Here is a 19,707-nt window from a genome sequence, read left to right as displayed (position 1 = left end):
CCAATACCAGAACGCCTTCCCCTTACAGTTTTCCCTGGCTATTCACCAAAATTCCTCAAATTTTACAGCATAAATGTAACCTCGCAGCATTGACACTAGGAAATAATCTGAACTGTCAGCATTCACACAAGAAAACAGAAGTCCACCGGTAAAACAAACTGTGTAGAGTGCACGTTGTTTCGTGGATTGACAAAGAAAAATTGCTCAAGCCACATTCACAGCAAACATCCTCACCAACCATTCACAGGAAGCAGTATAATGGGCCTGGCAATGTCTTTTGTTATAAGCTACAGTAGGCCAAATTATGTTTTAATTAAATCTATATGGGGGAAATTATAGTGGGAATGGTCCCATGTTGATAATTTACTGTAACTCCAACAGCCACTATCTTGAGTTACATTTTAATATTTCCCATTGTTGCCATAAAAAATCAAATTCTGCTTCAAAACTGGGTTTTTAACCTTGCCTTCAATGTGCTTGGGAAATCGCTTTTAATAAAGTGTATTAATTATTTTTTCAGAGGCATATTATCATATTTGGTGAGCGTAAACACGATTTAATAGGTCTTCGTTTGAACTAGATACAGCATGGTCATGTGATCACACAGAGCGACCAATGGCATATTTTGACATAGATTAGAACTGGGGGAGGAGGGTCGGTTCCTTCAAATGTATCAGCTCTGCTTAATTAATTGGGCACTATAATCTGCATTTTTTTAAAAAAAATGGTTAACTACATAAAATCAGTACTTTAGTTAGGCTGAAACGCTTGCATGTAGTTGGTTAAAAAAATAGAAGGGTGACGTGCTTTAAAAATCAAACTACTGGTTAAAGGTTCAGTGACGTTCTATGTGCACTTTAAATTTCAGCTCCATGTTGTCATTGCGGTCAATAGTATTGGTTGTACTCCCGCAATTCAGTCGCTGTATTTGCAACTGGAGAGCTGGTCTGGTGCTCCTCTGAAGATCTGTTTTGTTGCTGCCTGCATTCAGTGTAGTGTTTTTTTTGTTGTCTTGTGTTTCATTAATTAAAAGGGCTTTTGAAAGCAACCGGGGGAAAATGACTGGGGAAGAAGTCAAAGAGACGAAAGAGCAGCAGGAGCTTAATCAAGAAACCAAAGAGCAGGAGCCAGAGATTTCCTACAAAACCATTGTGCTCACTGGCATTGGGGGTTATGATAAACTAAAGGTAGAAGTCAAGAAGGGTGCTCCAACTCTCAAATCAGGTGAAATCCTAGTCCGAGTGCAGGCTTGTGGTTTGAATTTTTCCGATTTGCTGATCAGACAGGGTACGATTAGTAAACACTCTTCTGTGGGCAGTGAGTGCGCTGGTGTTGTTGAAGCCATCGGGGACGATGTGACCGATAGAAAGGTAAGGTGTTACCTGTAAATTATTATTTTCATCTTCCGAGTCCTTTGACAATTAAGTTTTAGGGGAGGAAAGAGTCCAGCTATGCTGATAAGTAAAGCCACCGCCCTTCTCTCTGAGAACAACGGGTCGAGGTGACTGCGGATGAATTTCCTTGCACCCAGCGACTTGTTTGTAGCCTGTGTGCCGTTTCACTTTAAATGAAACGTAGAGAAAACTTTTTTTCTTTCTCTACCTTCCACCACCACCACCACCACCCCGGGGGTCACCTGGTTGTGTTCCGATCAGTATCTCTGTACCAAACACCAGCACCGTCCTTCATAACATCGAGAGTGTGTGTGGTGAGAATGTGGGGTGTTTTGCATTTAGAAAACGTACCCCGTCCCACAGAATTGGCTTGTTGATGAGTTTTTAAAAATAGCAATAGATAAGCATTAGAATACTACGCGTGTTCCTAAAAGAAAGTGGAACGCCAGATGTTTTGAATAAGTTTGGAAATGATACCACTTCCATTTCCTTTCAGTTGACTAACGGGACCTGTCCTCTGTAATTCCATTCCCGTCCCATATTACTGCAAAGGTTCCAACGTATTACGCATTTCACCTTTTCTTTTTCTATTCACACTTCGGCATTCTCCTGTTGCCGCACTATTGACATAATGTTAATCTGGATACTTGATTGTTTTTGCCTCGACTGCCATTTCATTCCATACCTGTGGTTGAAACAATTAATTTTCTTTTTCTTTGCTGTTAATATGCAATTTGATTAATGGATAGAAGATTTGAGAGTGAAAGAGCAACTAACTTGCTGCTTGCAGTGGGAGGTGCCCAAGTCTTCATCTCCTTGACCTCTGGCCACTCCCTGCAGCAGTGCGGTTTTTTTTTTTGCAGACTGTACGTTGCTTTCTCTGCCATTAAAAAGTGATATTTTTCCACTTGTTGAATTTGTGTTATTTCACTGGGCTTGCACGCTGGCTCCTTTCTGGTGTATATCTATGGTTATTAATATAACTGGGGCTTTTATTTTTGATTAATATAGTACATCATGGTGATTAGCTGCAGGTATGTAGTCAGGTCAAAACAAAAGTACTGAGCCAGTGCTAGGGATGCCCAAATCTTAAATGTTTGGGGATGGGTGAGGGTTGCAATGGGGTTCAGAGGAGAGTGTGGCAGAAGCTTTGGGGAAGGAATTGGTGCTTGACCTGAATTCAGCAATCTAGCTCCCGTGAAGTGGCTTTGAGGGTAGAATTATTAGGTTTTGGAGGAATAGGTTATGGGATCAGAGGAGGTGAGAAGTAGGGAAAGAACTTTGTATTAGGAGGTGAGCCCAGATAACACTCACCTCCTGAACAAGCCTTGCTCTAGGATAAAGTGTTTGACTTTGACTATTAGTCTTTTTTTTGCTGCCCATACATCAGTAATTAAAACTTGAAGCAAAAAGCTGGCTATTTTTTCTCCTTGTTCTTCCAGTGACAGACATGTGCATGGTATAAAGTGAAGGTGTATACAGTGCTGCTTTGTGGATAGAGCTGAGTGGGCAAGAAAGAGGGTCTGAATTCCTCACCTGTTGCCCTGAAAGATCAAAGTTTGAGTCATCCGACATGGCTTTTATCCACCATTGTGGAATGGATTATGGAACGATTTGTAGAAGAAATTTATGCTTGTGCACACTTTGTTGCTCAAATTTCCAAAATGAAGGGTGGGAAAAGATTGGTCCATTAAACCTGATCCATCGTGCAATCTCTACACAACATGGCCTATTACTCTGCCCCTACACCTTCATGCATGTGAGTTTTGTTTCTGGGGAAAACTATGGGTCAATTAGGAAATGAGCTAGGAAATTGGTCTGTGGCTCAAATTCTGGAAGATTACTTCACAGTATAGGTGCCACCTACACCTAACTTCCTCGACAGTCTTGTCCACTCTTGCAGGTGTGTTGTGTTTGAATGCAGTTTGGTACTTTTTTTGTGTACATCCACTCAACCTTTGCTTACAAATTTTGACTTTGCTTCAGAAAGAATGTTGTTAATTATTTAACTATGCATCTTAAACTTTGTAATTGCATCTGTACATTCCCTTGTGCTTGGCCTGCAATACAGTGTATATTTTTATTCTCCTGAAAGGATGAAGATGCATTGAACAATTCAGGAAAGATCTACTAGGCACTGTCTGGAAAGGGTGGATTCTCTTATTTGGTTGGGGGGGGCGGGTTGGAAAAATGTTGGACAATCTAGGCTTGTATTCACTGGAGTCTGGAAAACTAAGAAGGGACATAAATGAAATGCAAGTTTCTGAGGGGTGGGGTCTTGACAGGGTGGATGTGGAGAGAATCACTTGTGTACATAAAACATGATGTGGTCAACTATTCATGAAGGGGAATTTTTCCTGAGTTGGGTCAATGACACCCTTCCTCTAAGGATGTTTGAAGTGGAGTCTTGGAATATTTTAAAGGAAGAAGTAGATTCTTGATAAATTGAAGGTTACTAAGGGTCAGAAGGAATGGCGTTGAGGTAAATGATCAGATCAGCCATGATCTTACTGAAAGGCAGAACAGGCTTCAGGGACTCTAGCCTTCTGCTGTTCAGGTTTGTGACCTACAATTTTAAAACAGTATTTTGTCTGGTCTGCACAATGCAGTTGGGGCACTGTTGTTGAAATCTATATGAAAACCCAATGACAAAAGTTTTTCTTAAGGAAAAGAATTGTTTAAAAATTCAAGTACTTTGCCTAACTCTTGGATAAGTGTGAATCTGGGCTGAGGTCTGAGTTGTAAAAGGGTCTAGTTTTTTTGTCTTGCTGCTTTTTTTAAAATAATGATGCACCCTTGTTTATTTGGTTGTTGGTAAAACCTAGGATTAAACAAGAGAGAGCAGCAGAGCTTTCAGTGGCTTGGTGTGTTGATGAAACCTGAATGTGGAATGTTGAGCTCTTTTATGGTGGGGGGGGAGGTTGGATGAAATTAGTTAGATGTTCCTGGACTAAATCCCTGAATATTCAAAATGGGAACATTATTACTTTAAAACTAGATCATGGTCTTTGGATGTGTAAAAACAGACTTTTTTTGGCTTTGTGAAGCATTAGCTAAGTCTAAGCTTTTTGATTCAAGGATGTGCTTTGAAATATTAAAGTTATGTTGGATTTTGTATTGTAGTTTGGGTAGTACCTAAAGTGAAATCGTCCAAAAGCTATTCCAATTGTATACTACCTTTTGAATATGCACAATTTGTGGTTTGTAAAAGAAAGACCAGATTAAAAACTAGTCTTGTATTTGAAACATTTTTCATAGATCTGTCCCTTGACCCTCATTAAACAACTCATCATTGTAAGCTCGTTATCGTGAACAGATGCTAGTATTAGATTTGGAAGAAATCTCTACAGACTCGAGTGGTATAGAGTCAGTGTCACTAAAGATGGAGTTGTTTCTGAATGTGCCGTGGGTGCAGCTGCTTGGGGGAGGGGCACTGAGGAGAAAGAAAAGGGCTTTTCTTTTTGCATAAAAACACACACTTGCTGCTTCAGGGTACTGAATTGTGGACGAATTTGCTTTTTGGGGGCAGGGTGGGGGAGAAGTTAACTTTTCTAAATTTCCTTCTAATAGTCCTGTCTGAGATTAACAATATGGAAGGAGTCTGCATGAAGGACTATTTCATCATTCACTGTGGACTGTTGGTCCCTTGTAGCAGTGCCTTCAAGGGCTATGAATATTAGCAAACCTCAAATGCTAGTACTAATATTGCTGATTTGTTTCTTAGTAGGACTGATACTGTCGGATTTGAGCCCAATGATTTAGTATCATCTATGAATAATACAATTAAGTCACCTTGAACATTACAAGGAATGTGGCTTGCATTCTATTTCCAGGCTTACTTTAAACCTCTTACTCCACTCAATGTTTTTTTTGAGACAGCCCAAATGACTTAATTGTGCTCTTGTCTTATGGTCATGAGAGTTTTCAATGTAAGAGGTGCGGCTACATATTAAACCTAAACACTCCCTGGGCCAGAATTGAACAAAAAACAAAACTTGAAACTGGTTAAATATCAATGTCTGCTTGGATGTAGTCCATGGGTTGGTTACTATGACTGCCTGCCCAGTCTCAGATTATGCCTCATGGGTGATCTTGGACAAGGACCAATTTTGTCTTCCAGCACTAGGTTTTGACTAGAGATCATCACAGACTTGGAGTATGGATGTTGCTCCTCTGTGCTGCTTTGTGGTGAAACAATTTCCTCTTTAAATGTTGCCTTGTGGCTTTAATTTGGATAAATATTTGAAGGCAGAATGGTTTGGAGCTATGAGGAAAGAACAATGGATTGGGAATGACTGGATTGTAGTAGAAATAGCACAGGAACATACTTCGTGCTTTACAGATTCTGCCTTCACGTGGGAGTGATGGATGGACATTGCAGTAATGCACGAACAAATATTTTGCTCATAAGTCTGGTGCTGTAAACTTCTGCACTACACTTTTTTTCTCACCTGTGGGAGGAAACTGGCCAAAGGCCAAAGATGGGGGCCAGGAATTGGAATGGATTGCAGTTAATTATGGATTTTACAAGAATTCTAATTTGTCACACTGCAGTAGTAAAAGTCTAAATGTCCTGGGAGTGCAAGGGATGATTGCTTCAACTACTTGTTTTAATCTACCCTGCAACTGTCCCAAAAGAGTACTGCACAGGAAAGGTATAATTCCATGCCCAGTTCTGATAATTGCATCAGACACCAAAGCACTCATGTATTTGATGTAAAGTAATCTGGAAGTATCCATTAAAGTGTTCCCTGATACTTTTGAATGCAGAATCCTGGGAAGGGGAATGCAATTCTTCTCCCAAATGCTTAAATGCTATGGAGAAGCTGAGGAAGATGTGGTACCTGCACTACCCCTGGATCCCCACCCTTTCCACCCACTTCACACCACCCATTCTCCTCAACCTGTGTCCCTGGATCACTTTTTTAGCAGCTGTTTACCAAGTCTATTCTTAACTCTGACCATTTCTTCTAAGGTTGGTGACAAGGTAATTGTGATGAATGTTGATGGAGGACTTTGGGCAGAACTGGTGGCAACTACAGTCAATCATACATTCTTGATGCCTGATGGGATGAGTTTTCAAGATGCAGCTGCTATCTCAGTCAACTATGTCGTTGCATACATGATGATCTATGACTATGCAAATCTGCGTCCAAATCAGAGCATTCTGATCCATATGGCAGCTGGTAAGTTTCTTTCTCTGGTTTTATGTACATTATATTAAACTATCATCCCTGGGTACTAGAGACTTGCAGCACAGAAATAGGCCCTTGAATGCATTGAGTCTGTGCTGATCATAAGCTGCCCCAAATTCTACCTCTTCACTATGCACTAGGGGCAACTTACTCTGGTCAATTACCCTACCAATCTGCACATCTTTGGAATGTAGGAGAAAACCAGAGCAGTCATGGGGAGAACATTCTATGTCTGAGGTCGTAATTGAACCCAGGTCTCCGCTGCTATGAGGCAATAGCCCTACTAGCTGCAGCATTGTATCATCCTAAACACCATCAGTTACCCTTTCTCCTTCAACACTAACCTTCAACTTCAAAATGCATTCAGTTGTCATGTTGAGTCTGAGCTCCATGAGTGAGATTTTCATTAAAAAAAAATTCAAGTTATTGCATGAACAAAGGGGTGGTGATAGATATTTTTCCTCCAAGGGCATGTGATTATCAGCTACCAGTTGTGTTTGCCTTTTGGTATTCAGTTGTGTAGTGGACACTTCTTCCCTCATGGACTCAACTGTTGCTGTTAACTGGTAAGAAACTTCTGTTGGTGAAACATGCATATTGCAATCTGAGTAATTTCTGAAGTTGTAATGCAGCAGGCCAACTGGCACACAACCTAAAAGTGGCAACAAAATGGTGACCAGTCAACAGTTCTGATGAAGGGTCTCTGACCTTAAATCTACTCTTTCCACAGATGCTCTCTGATCTCATCTGTTTCCATTTTGTTCTTTTAAATACTAATCAATGGTTTTTGGTGTTTGAGCAGCAAACCTCGGCAAAGTTTGCTAGAACTTGGACTGTGCAACGCGCATGTACAAATTTCCATACTTAAAATATTTTTAGTGCAGTAGTTAATTTGCACAAAGGTTTTACAAATGGCAGCCTGCTCCAAATAGTGATGCAATACAAATATTGTGGTTTGACTTTCTATGAGATGTTCTAAAAGAATTCTAAGTAATGGCAGCAGATGAATTTTGAGTGCATGAAGGAAGATCACAGTATTTTGCCCTTAAACATTATTTAGGCCAAGGTGCATCAACTTAAGACCACTTTCCATGGATCAGAGTTCTTAGGCTGGGATCATTCAGACTAATTTGAAGTGTACTGAAGCAATTCCTTAACATAACCCAAACATTAGAAATATTTAATAGTTTCCTTTTGCAAAAGTGGCAAGCCATTTGAAATACTTTCAACTGTTATAAAATGGAAGATTTAGGATGGATAAGATCAGAAAAATTTTAAGAAGCAAGAGTTGGATGTTTAGTGGGATTCCTTGTATGAAGTCGCTTCTATCAGTGTTTTGGGAATAGTTCCCTTTGTATCATGAGGCATCCTTCTGTAAACCAGGGTGGAATGCAATGAGCCGCTACAGCTGTGAGTAGGGAACTCCCATTGATAAAATTAAAGTAAAATAAAAAGCCAATTGGAATAATCACCATTACGGATGCACTTGCTACAGCCTACCTATGTAAAAGTTTAATAGCATAGAGGATTGACCCATGAAGATTGAGCTAAGTTCTTGCTACTGATCCGAATTGGTTATCCACAATTGTAGTAAGTGGCCCAGATTTTGTAGTGAAATCTGAAGTTGTTGCCTTTTGCCAACACTATAAACAGCTGCTTAGTACAGCATGCCTTTCAGTCCACCAAGTCTGTATTGGTCAAACACCCATCACACTAATCCCATTTTATTCTCCCTACATTCCCATCAAGTCTGCCCAGCTTCTACCATTTGCCTACATAACTAGGGGTAATTTACAGCATCCAATTTAATCTACCTACCCACACAAGATGGGGGAGGAAATGAGAGCATCCCGAGACAGCCAACATGATCACAGGACCAACATGTAAACTTCATACAGATAATCCCAACCTCTGGTACTGAACCTGGGCCACTGCAGTTATGAGGTAGGAGCACCACTGGCTGCACCTCTGAAACTGCATTTTCATCCCCTTCACCAACCCAGAAGCTGGGCTGAGCTGCTCCTCTCGATTTACACTGCATCCTACTACAGTGAAGGGACTGAGTTGTGGCAGTTCCCAAACAATTAGTGGGAAATCCACACCAGTAACTGGCAAATGAAACCTGGTGCAAGAATGACTTCTCCACTTCTTTGAATTGAGGGATTTGAGTACATTTTAATTTGGATTTGTTTAAATTGTACTTAGTTTTGACAAACACTTCAGTTTTTGGCTAAGAGGACAAGGTTCTTCCAGCTATCGGTTGACTAGTGCACGGGCTAAGTACATTTTGGCCTTGCCCATATAACTGTATTGCAGGAGACCCTGATGCCACCTGGAGCCTTATTCCTCCCACCCCATGGCCTGGAGTTGGTTCCAAGTCTGAAGAACACTACAAGGTCTGAGCTCAATAGTGAGCACAAGTGGTTTACTCTTCAAATTTCTGGTTCAAAGGATGTGGGAGAAATGTTGGGTTTAATCACAGGACAAAGATGGAAAATCTTCACTTGGGAATGTCCCAACCAAGTGGGATGGTTGGCCATCCTCCACTGTAACACTTCTGGTGATCATTCCTGGAAGGCCAAAAATACAACTCTGGTTGCGAAGGGTGCATTCCAGAAATGGGGCTTGTACCAAGTTTAACTTAGCATGTCGCTTCAGTTCATCTCCAGATGACTTGTCAGATAAGATGGATGTGTAGCTACTCGTCAGACCAATGATGCTGGGGAGTGGTCTTTCAAATCCTGTACCAGTCACTCCAGCAACATGTCTCTTCCTCCTTCCCTCCTGCATGTGCCATTGATTCTAGGTTGGCAAATAGAGGTAAAAGGTAAAGTAAGCTTTTGGTTTTTAAAGTTCTTGCAATATGAAAAGCTTTGGCCCCAGCTTCACCTTCTGGCTATAGCCTGCCAAGTGTTAGGGAGGGTGAGATTTCTGAACTAAGCTCACTGTCTGTCCCTGGGTTCCTGAATTGGGTGTGCAGTGTCAGTAAGATGAGCCCTTTGCATCCAACCTGCCTATGAACAGGCACATGGATACTATAGGCAAGGAGTCAGATCTAGTGTGTTGTCAGAGGGACACTTTTGTTGAAGCACTTGGCTCTGTCCATGAGACTGCTGGTGCCCAATAATAGAATTCATAAGATGCTTAACTGAAGTATGAGTTGGCTATTTGCTCTGGGAATTACTGCATTAAATAAAGAAATTGGGAGATGGAACCAGGTTAAAATGTGTGGTGGAGGATAAGTTATAAGTGCAAGAATATCAAATGGAAGTTGTGACTTGTTACAGCTGCCAAATTATTTTATCTTTTCTAATAAACCCAACAAACAAGCAGTGTGGAGTCTAAATGTTGTTCTGTTTTAATCCAGATTATCAGTCACTGAAAAGTCCCTTTATCCTGTACCCTGAAAGGAGTAAGCCATTAAGATGAGTAGTAATTGTATAGGTTTTAGTATGTAAAGCTGCACAAACTAAGATGACAACTTAACCTAGAAACCTGACTCTTCAGAACTAGTTTGAATTTTGGTGTGATGATGGTTGTCATTGTGGATTAATGGTGTTTTACTTTCAAACATATTCTTTGGTCATAAGCCATTTGTCTTTTCCTGAATCTATGCTTGCTCCAAGAAATTGTTCAAAGCTGCATAAAAATGGGTTCCTGTAGAATTAAAAGAGCAGTAAGTAAAGTCTAGCAAATTTTTGTAAAAGCATAGTTATGAAATGTTATGCATTACCAGAGTTTTGGATTGATAGCAGAATGATGACCATTTGTTTAGCTTTTTAACAATGCCCTGGATTGCTTTTGAGATGAGTGCAAAAAATTTTGGGCAGCTTTATTGGCATGGTCCTAAATGGGTTCCCTGTTGTCTTTTGCATGGAAAAATTAAACCAAGCCCATCTGCTCTGGGTGAACACTGTAGGTCCCAAGCCTCTGAGCAGGGGAATTAATTCATGGGGACCCAACCAAAATGTATCCTTTGAATTTTACTAGGACAGATCCTTTGGTCATTATCAAGTGACTGTTGTAGGAACTTTACAGACACAAGTGTCCACAACAGTGAACAAACATTAAAAGTACAACTTCTGCTGTAAAGGGCTTTGAGACTTTATAAAATAGTTCTGGCAAAATCCAAGGTAACAGCTGCTGATTATCGCCATCTCTATTTACAAATGCTTAAAAGTAATTACAGACATTGGATACACACTGACTTTCCTTGAGCTTTCACATGAAAGAGAGTTGGTTAACAGCCAACTGAATTATTTTGAATGTAATTCCTGATCGTTCCAGCTTAAACTTCTATTCCATCATTCTAGTTGATTTTTTTTTTGAGCTTCTAATCCTTCATGGATTGATTGGGTCCAGTAGGAATTGTGAACTGTTAATATCCTTTAGTGGGGAATGAAAGAATGACATACCAATCAAGTGATATTTTTTTGAGATCTTTGAATAGGTTGACCAAAGTTCAACAATTCCTTAACCAAAAAACGAACTAATATTGCCTTTCTTTTCCCAAAACTCTGTAAATCTGGTACCAGGTTTTATTTGAATCCAGCTCCAATGGTGCCTTCCAGTTAAAGGCAACAATAGATCCTGGGTCAAACCCACAGTTACCTCAACTACACTGCTTCCCACCCTGTTGCTTGAAAGGACACCATTCCCTTTTTGTAGTTCCTCTATCTCCTCCATATCTGCTCTCATGATGAGGCCTTGCACTCTAGGACATCTGAAATGCCCTCCTTTATTTTCCTTTTCTCCCCCCCCCCCCCCCCCATGCTATCAATGGAGCCATTCTCCCATTTCCTCCCCAGGCATAACAGGATAGAGTTCCCCTAGTCCTCACCTACCACCCTACACATCCAACATCTTATTCTCCACAACTTCCGTCATCTCCAATAGGATCCCACCACTATGCATGTCCTCCCTTCCCGCAGGGATCACTCTCAACTCCCTTGTCCATTCATCCCTCCCCACTGATCCCCCTCTAGACACTTATTCCTGCAACTGTGCTAAGTGTTACACCTGTCCCTACAATTTCCTTGCCACCATACGGGGCCCTCAACAGTCCTTCCAGGTGAGGGTAGTTGTTCACATGTGAATCAAATGTGCTGTTTATTGCATGTGGTACTCCCTGTGCAGCCTCTACATCAGTGAGACCTGACAGATTAGGTGACCACTTCGCCAAGCATCTTTGCTCCATCTGTGGCGCCTGCCAGGATCTCCTGGTGGCTGATTATTTTCCACTTCCCATTTCCACATGGATATGTCTGCCCATGACCACCTCTACTGCCAGGTCAAGGCTAAATGGAAATTAGAGGAACAGCACCTTGTATTCTGCCCGGGTAGTCTCCAACCTGGCAGCATGAACATGAAAGTCTAACTCCCAGTAACTGCTCCCCTCTGTCCCTTCCCCATATCTTCCCCCTCCTGATCCAACTGTCCCCATTACCCTCCTTCCATTCTCTCTCCCCCCCCCCCCCACCAAAACCTTCTCCATCTGCCCATCACCCCCACACTCCCACTGGTTCCCCTCTCCCTTCCCCTTATTCCATGTTCCACTGTCCTCTCCTATCAGATTCCTATCTTCAGCTTTGTCACTTCCACCTATCACCACCCAGCTTCTTGGATCACTTCTACTTTCCTCCCTCACCTAGATCCACCAATCATCTCCCAGCTCTTGCTTCACCCCTTTATACTGGTTATCTCCCTGCTTTCTTTCCAGTCCAGGTGAAGGACCTTAATCCAAAATGTCAACTGTCCATTTCCCTCGTGTAGATGCTGCCTGACCTGCTGAGGTCCTCCAGCTCTTGTGTTGGAGGACCTCAGCAGGTCAGGCAGCATCTACAGAGGGAAATGGACAGTTGACATTTTGGATTAAGGTCCTTCATCTGGACTGGGAGATGCCAATATTTTAAAGTAGAGGGAAGGGGTGGTGCAAGTCTTGTCCCTAGATCCTGAGTACTTGAGCCTCAGACTGACCATGTAGGCTAGGCTATCAAAAAAAAACTAATCCCTTGGGTTCAGATTTGGTGGGTTTTAACTTCCTAAACCTGAGCAGATACCACCTAACTGAAATACTGAACCCATAAAGAATTCTTTTTTCCTCTAGCATTCCCACTTCCACTCTCTCACTGCCAATAACATCATCCTGCTTCCAAGAGATTCCAGTAATTCTCTAAGAACTTTTGGGAAGTTTACATTGATCGTGGAAAGGGTGTAATTAGAGATGCACTATTTGAAATGGTCAGTTCTTGTATAACTGCTTGCCTTGTTAAATTGTGCTTTGAAGATGTACTAGGCAAAATCCACTGGAGCTTCAGAAATTCCAAAGGACAGATTGTGACTGCTCTCCTGACTAATTAAAGCTTGAGTAAAATACTGAAGGTGGCCTTGATGTGGGTTTAATGTCTTTTGTTGACCTGCATTAACCTGTTTGTGATCATCTTGTGTTGCTCATTGCAGGTGGTGTAGGGGTTGCTGCAACACAGCTGTCTAAGCTAGTTAAAGATGTGACAATTTTTGGTACTGCCTCTGCCTCTAAACATGAAGCTATCAAAGAAAATGGTGTGACTCACCCAATTGACTATACCACTTTGGATTATGCTGAAGAAGTTCGCAAGATTGCCCCCAAAGGTAATGGTGTTGAATAAATAAGGTTAATTCATTGCCTAACTTTGAAGTTGACCTGTAGGCTACCTCGGAATTTTAAAGTTGCCTTCAGAAAAAAAGCATTAAATAGTAGCTAGAACAACTGTTGTTCAGATACAAACATTTACTTGCACTTAGTTTTGGTATTCTCTCTATTTTAAGTCATTGGTTTTCATTCAACCTCATTCCTGCATATGAGTCAGAACATTTTTGCAATATTAGAATTAATTATCATAGTATAAGTGCTAAGATTTCAGTGCTTTATACTCTTCTCCAAAGGTGTTGATGTTGTCCTGGATCCCCTGGGAGGAGCTGACAACTCTAAAGGCTTTGGTTTGCTCAAACCATTGGGAAAACTTGTCTTGTATGGTAAGTAGCATTGCTCCAATCTAAAATACCAAATTGAAAGAATTGCTTTAGTTACTGCGCATAGCAAGATCTAAATATTCTCTTGCAGCACACTTTCTGTGGTTCTAGGACCCTGGCAATTCAACTATAAAAATGAGCAATACATTTGAGAGAAAACAAAGGTGATCTTCTCAAGCCACTGTTGCTGAGATTTTAGTAATCTTTAGTTATTGCGGCCCCAGTGACCTGACTACTTGCAAGTTTTAAGTTCTTAAATAATTTTGATTCTTGGGATGTTTTGTGTGGGGGTGGAGGTCAAAGGAGGAAGGGAATGTTGACCTGCACAGTACTTCTGGTTCCTGGAATTTGACTAATATTGGGACACTTGAAGTTGACATTGTTTGGGACTGGTGAAATAGTTCAAACTACAAATTTGAATTTTCTGAGGTATATTGGGTTTTCCACAATAGAACTTGTTTTTCTGGGTCACGGCATTTACTGAACTACCTTTAAGCAAGATATCATAGTGTGGTTTATAAATTCCTTGTTACTACTACAACAAAGCAGCAACACACAATGCTGGAGGAACTCAGCAGGTCAGGCAGCATCTAAGTGAATAGTTGACAGGAGGGAAGTGAATAGTTGACTTTTCAGGCCAAGACCCTTCATCAGTCCTTCTGCAGATTATGTACTGAAGCCTTTCATTAGACTCTCTCAAATTAAAACAAAACCATAAAAGTAGCTTGTGTCTGCCTTGGTACTGATGCATTCTAACTTTCAACACTGCATCCACAAATTAATGCATTACTTCATTAAATTTTTCGCTCCCTAGAAAGTGTCTGCTCCATAACTATTTTGCTGTTGCTATGTCTTGTGTAGAGTTGGGTGACCTTGATGGATTGCTGCTTTAGTGTCTAACCTAACTGACCTCTCTGCTAATTTGCCTGAGCAGTGATATATCTTGGATGAAGATGTTACTGGGATTGAAGGACTTGAGCTAAAGCAGAGACTAGGTAGGCTGGGACTGCTCCCAGAGCACAGGAGGCTGATGGGTGACCTTGTAGGGGTTTATAAAATCATGAGGACATGGATGAGGTGAATGAAGTATTTTTCCCACTATAGGGGAATCTTAAAATGGAGGGCATGGATTTAAGTTGGGTTGGGGGGGGGGTGGGGTTGTGGAGGAGATTTAAAAGGGTCCTGAGGGGTAACTACTTCATAGAAGGTGGCAGGTATATGGAACAAGCTGCCAGAGGAAGTGGTAAGGGCAGGTATAATTACAATGCCTGAAAGACATTTAGATGAGATACATGGATAGGAAAGGTTTTGAGGGAATGAGACTAGAAGTAGGTAATTTGGTCAGCATGGATGTGCCATATAGCTCTGACTATGACACGATGCCAGAGGGTTAAATGGATGTAATACCATATGGAAGTAGACTTTATTGCCTGCTCTGCCATTCAGTAAGATCATGGGTGATTTTTTTTTTAAAAACTTGGTATGATTTTCCTGAATCTAACCCCTTATGTTTTGATCTTAAGTCTTTTGCATATACTTGGTGATTGAGCTTGCATGGTCCTCTTGTGTTAAGAATTTTCAATTTTCTTCTCTCTGGGTGAAGAAATTCCTTCTATCTTGACTAGCTGTCTGTTTGAGATGTCCTTCCCCTGCTGGTTCTTGACACCCTAGCCAGGAGAAGCATCTCCATATCTGTAGGGTATATGGAAAACTGTGGGTTGCAATGGGGTGGCTTCTTGCTCTTTTTAGCAGATACAAGCCTAGTCTACTCGACCTTTATTTCAACCTACCCATTCCAGGTATCAACCTACTAAGCTGTCTTTAAACTGTTTCCCTAAATGAGACGTATGTATAGTGCTACAGATGTGGTCTCTCAAACCCTACATAAAGCAAAATCTCCCTATGTTTGTATTCATTTCCCTTCAGAAAAATGCTAACTATATTTTTTCTAATGAAAGCAAATTCAGCCCAATGAGTCTCAATTCTGAGCAATCCCACTCCCTCCCCCCACTTGCTTCAGTGTAATCTATTCTCATACATGCCCGTCAACTTCTCTCCTCCCCCAAAAATCACCATTCTCTTGTCACTCTCCAGGGGTGATTTTTACAGCAGCCAATTAACCAACTAACCAGCACATTTGGAGAAACCTGTATGGTCACAGATCCCAACTTCAAATTCGTCATTTTACTGTTTTTTTTTAAAAAAAAGTGGTAGATTCGCTCTGTCATACAGCATGGAAATGGGCCCTTCAGCCCAACTGGTCCATGATGACCAAGATTCCCATCTAAGCTAGTCCCATTTGGCCCATATTCCTCTAAACCTTTTCCTATCCATGTACCTGTCCAAATGCTTTTTTTTTAAATGTTAATGTACCTGCCTCAGCCACTCCTCCTTCCACCCCCCCCCCCCCCCAATCCCCCAGCAGCTCATTCCATGTATGGACCACCCTTTGGGTAGAAAAAGTTTCTCCTTGGGTTCCTATTAGATGTCCTTTCTTCTCCCTTTCCACCCCCCACCTTAAACCTATGCCCTCTAATTCTTGAGTTCCCAGCCCTGGGGATTTCTTTTCCTAAAGATAATTTTGTAATTAGATATTTAGGTATTTATTAGTCTCATGTACATCAAAACACAGTGAAATGTCTTTTCTCATTACTGAGAATGTGCTGGGGGCAGCCCGCAAGTGTCGACACTCTTCTGGTGCCAACATACAGCTCCTAACCTGTACGTCTTTGGAATGTGGGAGGAAACGAGAGCACCTGGAAGAAACCCATGCAGACACGGCGGGGGGGGGGGGGGGGGGGGGGGGGGGGGGGGGGGGCTGGTGGGATGTACGAACTCCTTACAGACAGTGGCAGGAATTGAACCTGGGTTCATTATTTTAACTGCTACATTACTGTGCTGGTATCTTGGGGGGGGGGGGGGTGTGGGGAGAGGACTTGGATTTCTGGATTGCTCCATTTAATTTGCAGAAGTGAATATTTCTAGCCAATTTATTGTAGCCTTGAACTGCAACAGTGTATTTGGTACTGTCAGTGCTGTTGAATAGATGGCTGCAAAGTGTAGTCCCAATAACAATGAAAAACACTGATTTTTGTTTTTGCCAGTCAGGGTTTAACTTGGAATTTACAGGTGGTCCATTCTCATTTGCTGTTATCCTCTGGTTGAGATGCAGGTGGTGTTGCAGAGGCCAGTCAAAATAAGGGTTGGAAATCATTCATCCTAACTGACATTCTTTTCCTCTGCTCTGAATTTGCCATTACAAAAGCTGTTCCTGTTTGCTTAAACACTTGGCTACCGGAACTGTTTTGTATAACTGGGCAGGATTTCCTAAAGCAGCAGTTTTGAGGGGGAACAAAAGCCTTGTAGTCGGGCAGGATGTGCACTATAAAATGTGCAAGTTTGAGCTTTAAACATTGTTTCAGGCAACAGACCCTCAAAGAGAACTCAAATGTTGTCTGCATTGTTGGTGAGATGTCAAGTTGAGTGCAAACCCTATTAATGTAACCAAGCACTCTGCAGAATATTTCCCTACAGCAATTTGTGATAAATTACTTATCTATTTAGTTTTGGTCTATCTGTACTATTACAACTATGATCAGGTAATTTAAAAGCAGATCGTTAGCAATGTTTTTTTTCAAACCACTTAAGAGGAAGAGATGATGCATGGTGGTTGTCAGTATTGTGAAGCCCAGTACAAATGCAAGCCCATTTCCTCCTGACCAAACAAATGGTGTGGAACTTTACCAGTCCACTACCTAATAACTGCCCTTGCTGCATCTGGAGTTTCCTCTGCAATGGTGTGTACAGGATGCTTTTGCTTCTGCTTAAGCCAACATTCATATGGGAGAGGAGCAAGTAGAATTGTTGTTTCTAAAAATGAATGCACTGTAAAAGTAACAGGAAAAATGTGGAATGGGAGTCTGCAAACTGTATTTGACTCTCCTCAAGTAATTGCCAAAGCTGTTAAATCAAATGGCAGTGTGGAGAGAAACCTTGTATGCAAACTGATCCAGCACTGTAGCAAAGGAAAAATGTGACTTCTCCAGTTTGAAATTGAGCCAGGAAAATATTTCTCAGACAGCTGTATGTGACACCAAGATATCTTGTGCAGTAAAGTTAGGTTTTGTAGTTAAGATCAAAATAAAAACATTTTAATGTTAACTTCAGCCAAACACTTTGAGAGCCAATTTTAAAATGTAATGGGGGGGTGGGGGATGAGGGAGGGAGAAAAACCTGACCTTTTTCTATGATGGCATTAATTTTGGATTAATAATGCTTTAAACTGAAATTGTTATGCGGATTTCCTACTACCCAAACATTCTGTGGGTCTTCCACTTTCAAAATGTACTTGCTCTGCATGGCCAATGCAGTGTACTTTTTCCCTTGGTCACCCAGTGAATTTTCTTACATGGTTTGACAAGGACATCTGTTTTACATCCGAGTTAGAATGTGACCTGCCTTTGCTGGATCCCTGGCCCCTCATTCTAACACATTCTCCAGTTACTGAATCATAACTTTTGAAACCAAAGCAATTTAGTACTTGGTATAAGTTGTACAGTCGCCCAATAATCTGATTCATTATCTATTTCTGAATACATTTTCCACAGTTTTGGCTGGCTGTTTTAAAAAAAATTCTTCACTTCTATTTGCAAGCCAAGTTCCCGCATGCCCTTTCAATGGAAAGCAAGCTGCTGCATTGAACTCTGGCAGTCCTTCGGGTTAAGGTATTCCTCAGTGCTATTGACCAAATGGCTTTGGGGTTTGGACCCAGTGACAATGAAGGAACTGCAAAATGTTTGCATATTATAATGGTATGTGACTTGGGGAATCTGCAGCTGAGTGGTGTTGCCATGTGCCAATTGCCTGTGTCTTTAAGAGGCCTGTTTAGAAGGTGCCATCAAAACTGCTGGGTAATGAAATTTAAGTAGATGAGATGTCAGAGGCACTGGTTAATATTCTTCCTTTGTTAAATTATCTGGTAAATTTGCTTTGCATGGCAAGATTTCACAAACTGCAGGATTTTAAGAGTGACTGCACTTCTGTATTTCACTGGCTGGGAAACATTTCAGAACATTGAAGCATAAGGTGCTGTAAATGTAAAACTGGCTTCTGGCCAGAATTGCATTTAAATTCCTTGCTAAATCCCACAGTGACAAACTGGAACCACTAATGACTCTTGGTTAAAACCTGTCGGGCATGAATTGTCTTTTGCATTTTAAACAGAGTTGAAGTGTTCCAATGGATGATTTGACCTGAACTAACCTTGTGGCTTATTCATGACATCCCTGGGATTGTTTAAGCATGGGTGATCTGTACTGAGAAGAAATGCATGCCAGGGTCAATTGATTCAAAACTGGGAATCCATTTTGTACACTAAAATTTGGTGTGTAAGGAATCATTGAAGTGCTCTAACATTCTTTGGAGAAAAGGGATGATGAAATACCATGGCCGAACATTAACTATTTTCCCCCATTGCTCTAATTTCAATTTGACAGTTGAAATGAGTCAGTCCACTTGTGACATTACAGTAGATGCTTGAATGATTTCCTCCCCTTTCTTGGCACAAGCCGGCAACCAACAAATCTTAAATTTGGCATTAAACTCAGTGTTGAACATGGTTTAAGCTAGTTTGTATTTAATCCTTAAATGGTTTGAATGTCAGCTTGGACCAACAATCTGGAGATCTTCAAATCTCTCCATTTTAATAATAGATTTTAAATTATTCCAGCCTTGAATTCATCAGATTGCCACAAATGTCTATGATCCAGGCCAGGCAGCAACTGTGGAGAAAAGCAGGTGGTCGACATTTTGGGTCAGGATCCTTCAGGATTGAAGATGGGGTGGGGAGCCCAATATGAGGGAAAAGCAGAGCAGTGATAGGTGGACGGGGGAGGTGGGGTGGGCACAAGGTGGTGATAGATAGATGCAGGTAAGAGATGGTGATAGGCAGGTGTGGGGGAGAATAGATCCACCAGGGGATGGGTCAAAGGTAAGGAGGAAAAAGGGGTAGAAAGTCTAGGAAAAGGACAAAATGAGGTATGGTTGAGGGGATTACTTAAAGTGGGAGAATTCAATGTTCATGCCATTAGGCTGCAAGGTTCCAAGAT

The 19,707-nt window shown here is 41.3% G+C and overlaps 1 protein-coding gene across 1 annotated transcript in view; it reads left to right on the top strand.

The window, feature by feature from the left end:
- Positions 1 to 695: 695 nt before the first annotated feature.
- Positions 696 to 19,707, top strand: part of vat1 (vesicle amine transport 1) — a 41,105-nt gene continuing 22,093 nt past the window's right edge. The window contains exons 1-4 of the mRNA XM_052038712.1: positions 696 to 1,370; positions 6,370 to 6,580; positions 13,049 to 13,219; positions 13,514 to 13,603. Of these exons, the coding sequence (XP_051894672.1) occupies positions 1,059 to 1,370; positions 6,370 to 6,580; positions 13,049 to 13,219; positions 13,514 to 13,603 (784 nt within the window). The 5' untranslated portion in view covers positions 696 to 1,058. The remainder of the gene's footprint in view (positions 1,371 to 6,369; positions 6,581 to 13,048; positions 13,220 to 13,513; positions 13,604 to 19,707) is intronic.

This window comes from Pristis pectinata, chromosome 25, assembly GCF_009764475.1.
Source record: "Pristis pectinata isolate sPriPec2 chromosome 25, sPriPec2.1.pri, whole genome shotgun sequence".
Taxonomy (NCBI): domain Eukaryota; kingdom Metazoa; phylum Chordata; class Chondrichthyes; order Rhinopristiformes; family Pristidae; genus Pristis; species Pristis pectinata.
This window is presented reverse-complemented; position numbering and strand designations above follow the sequence as displayed.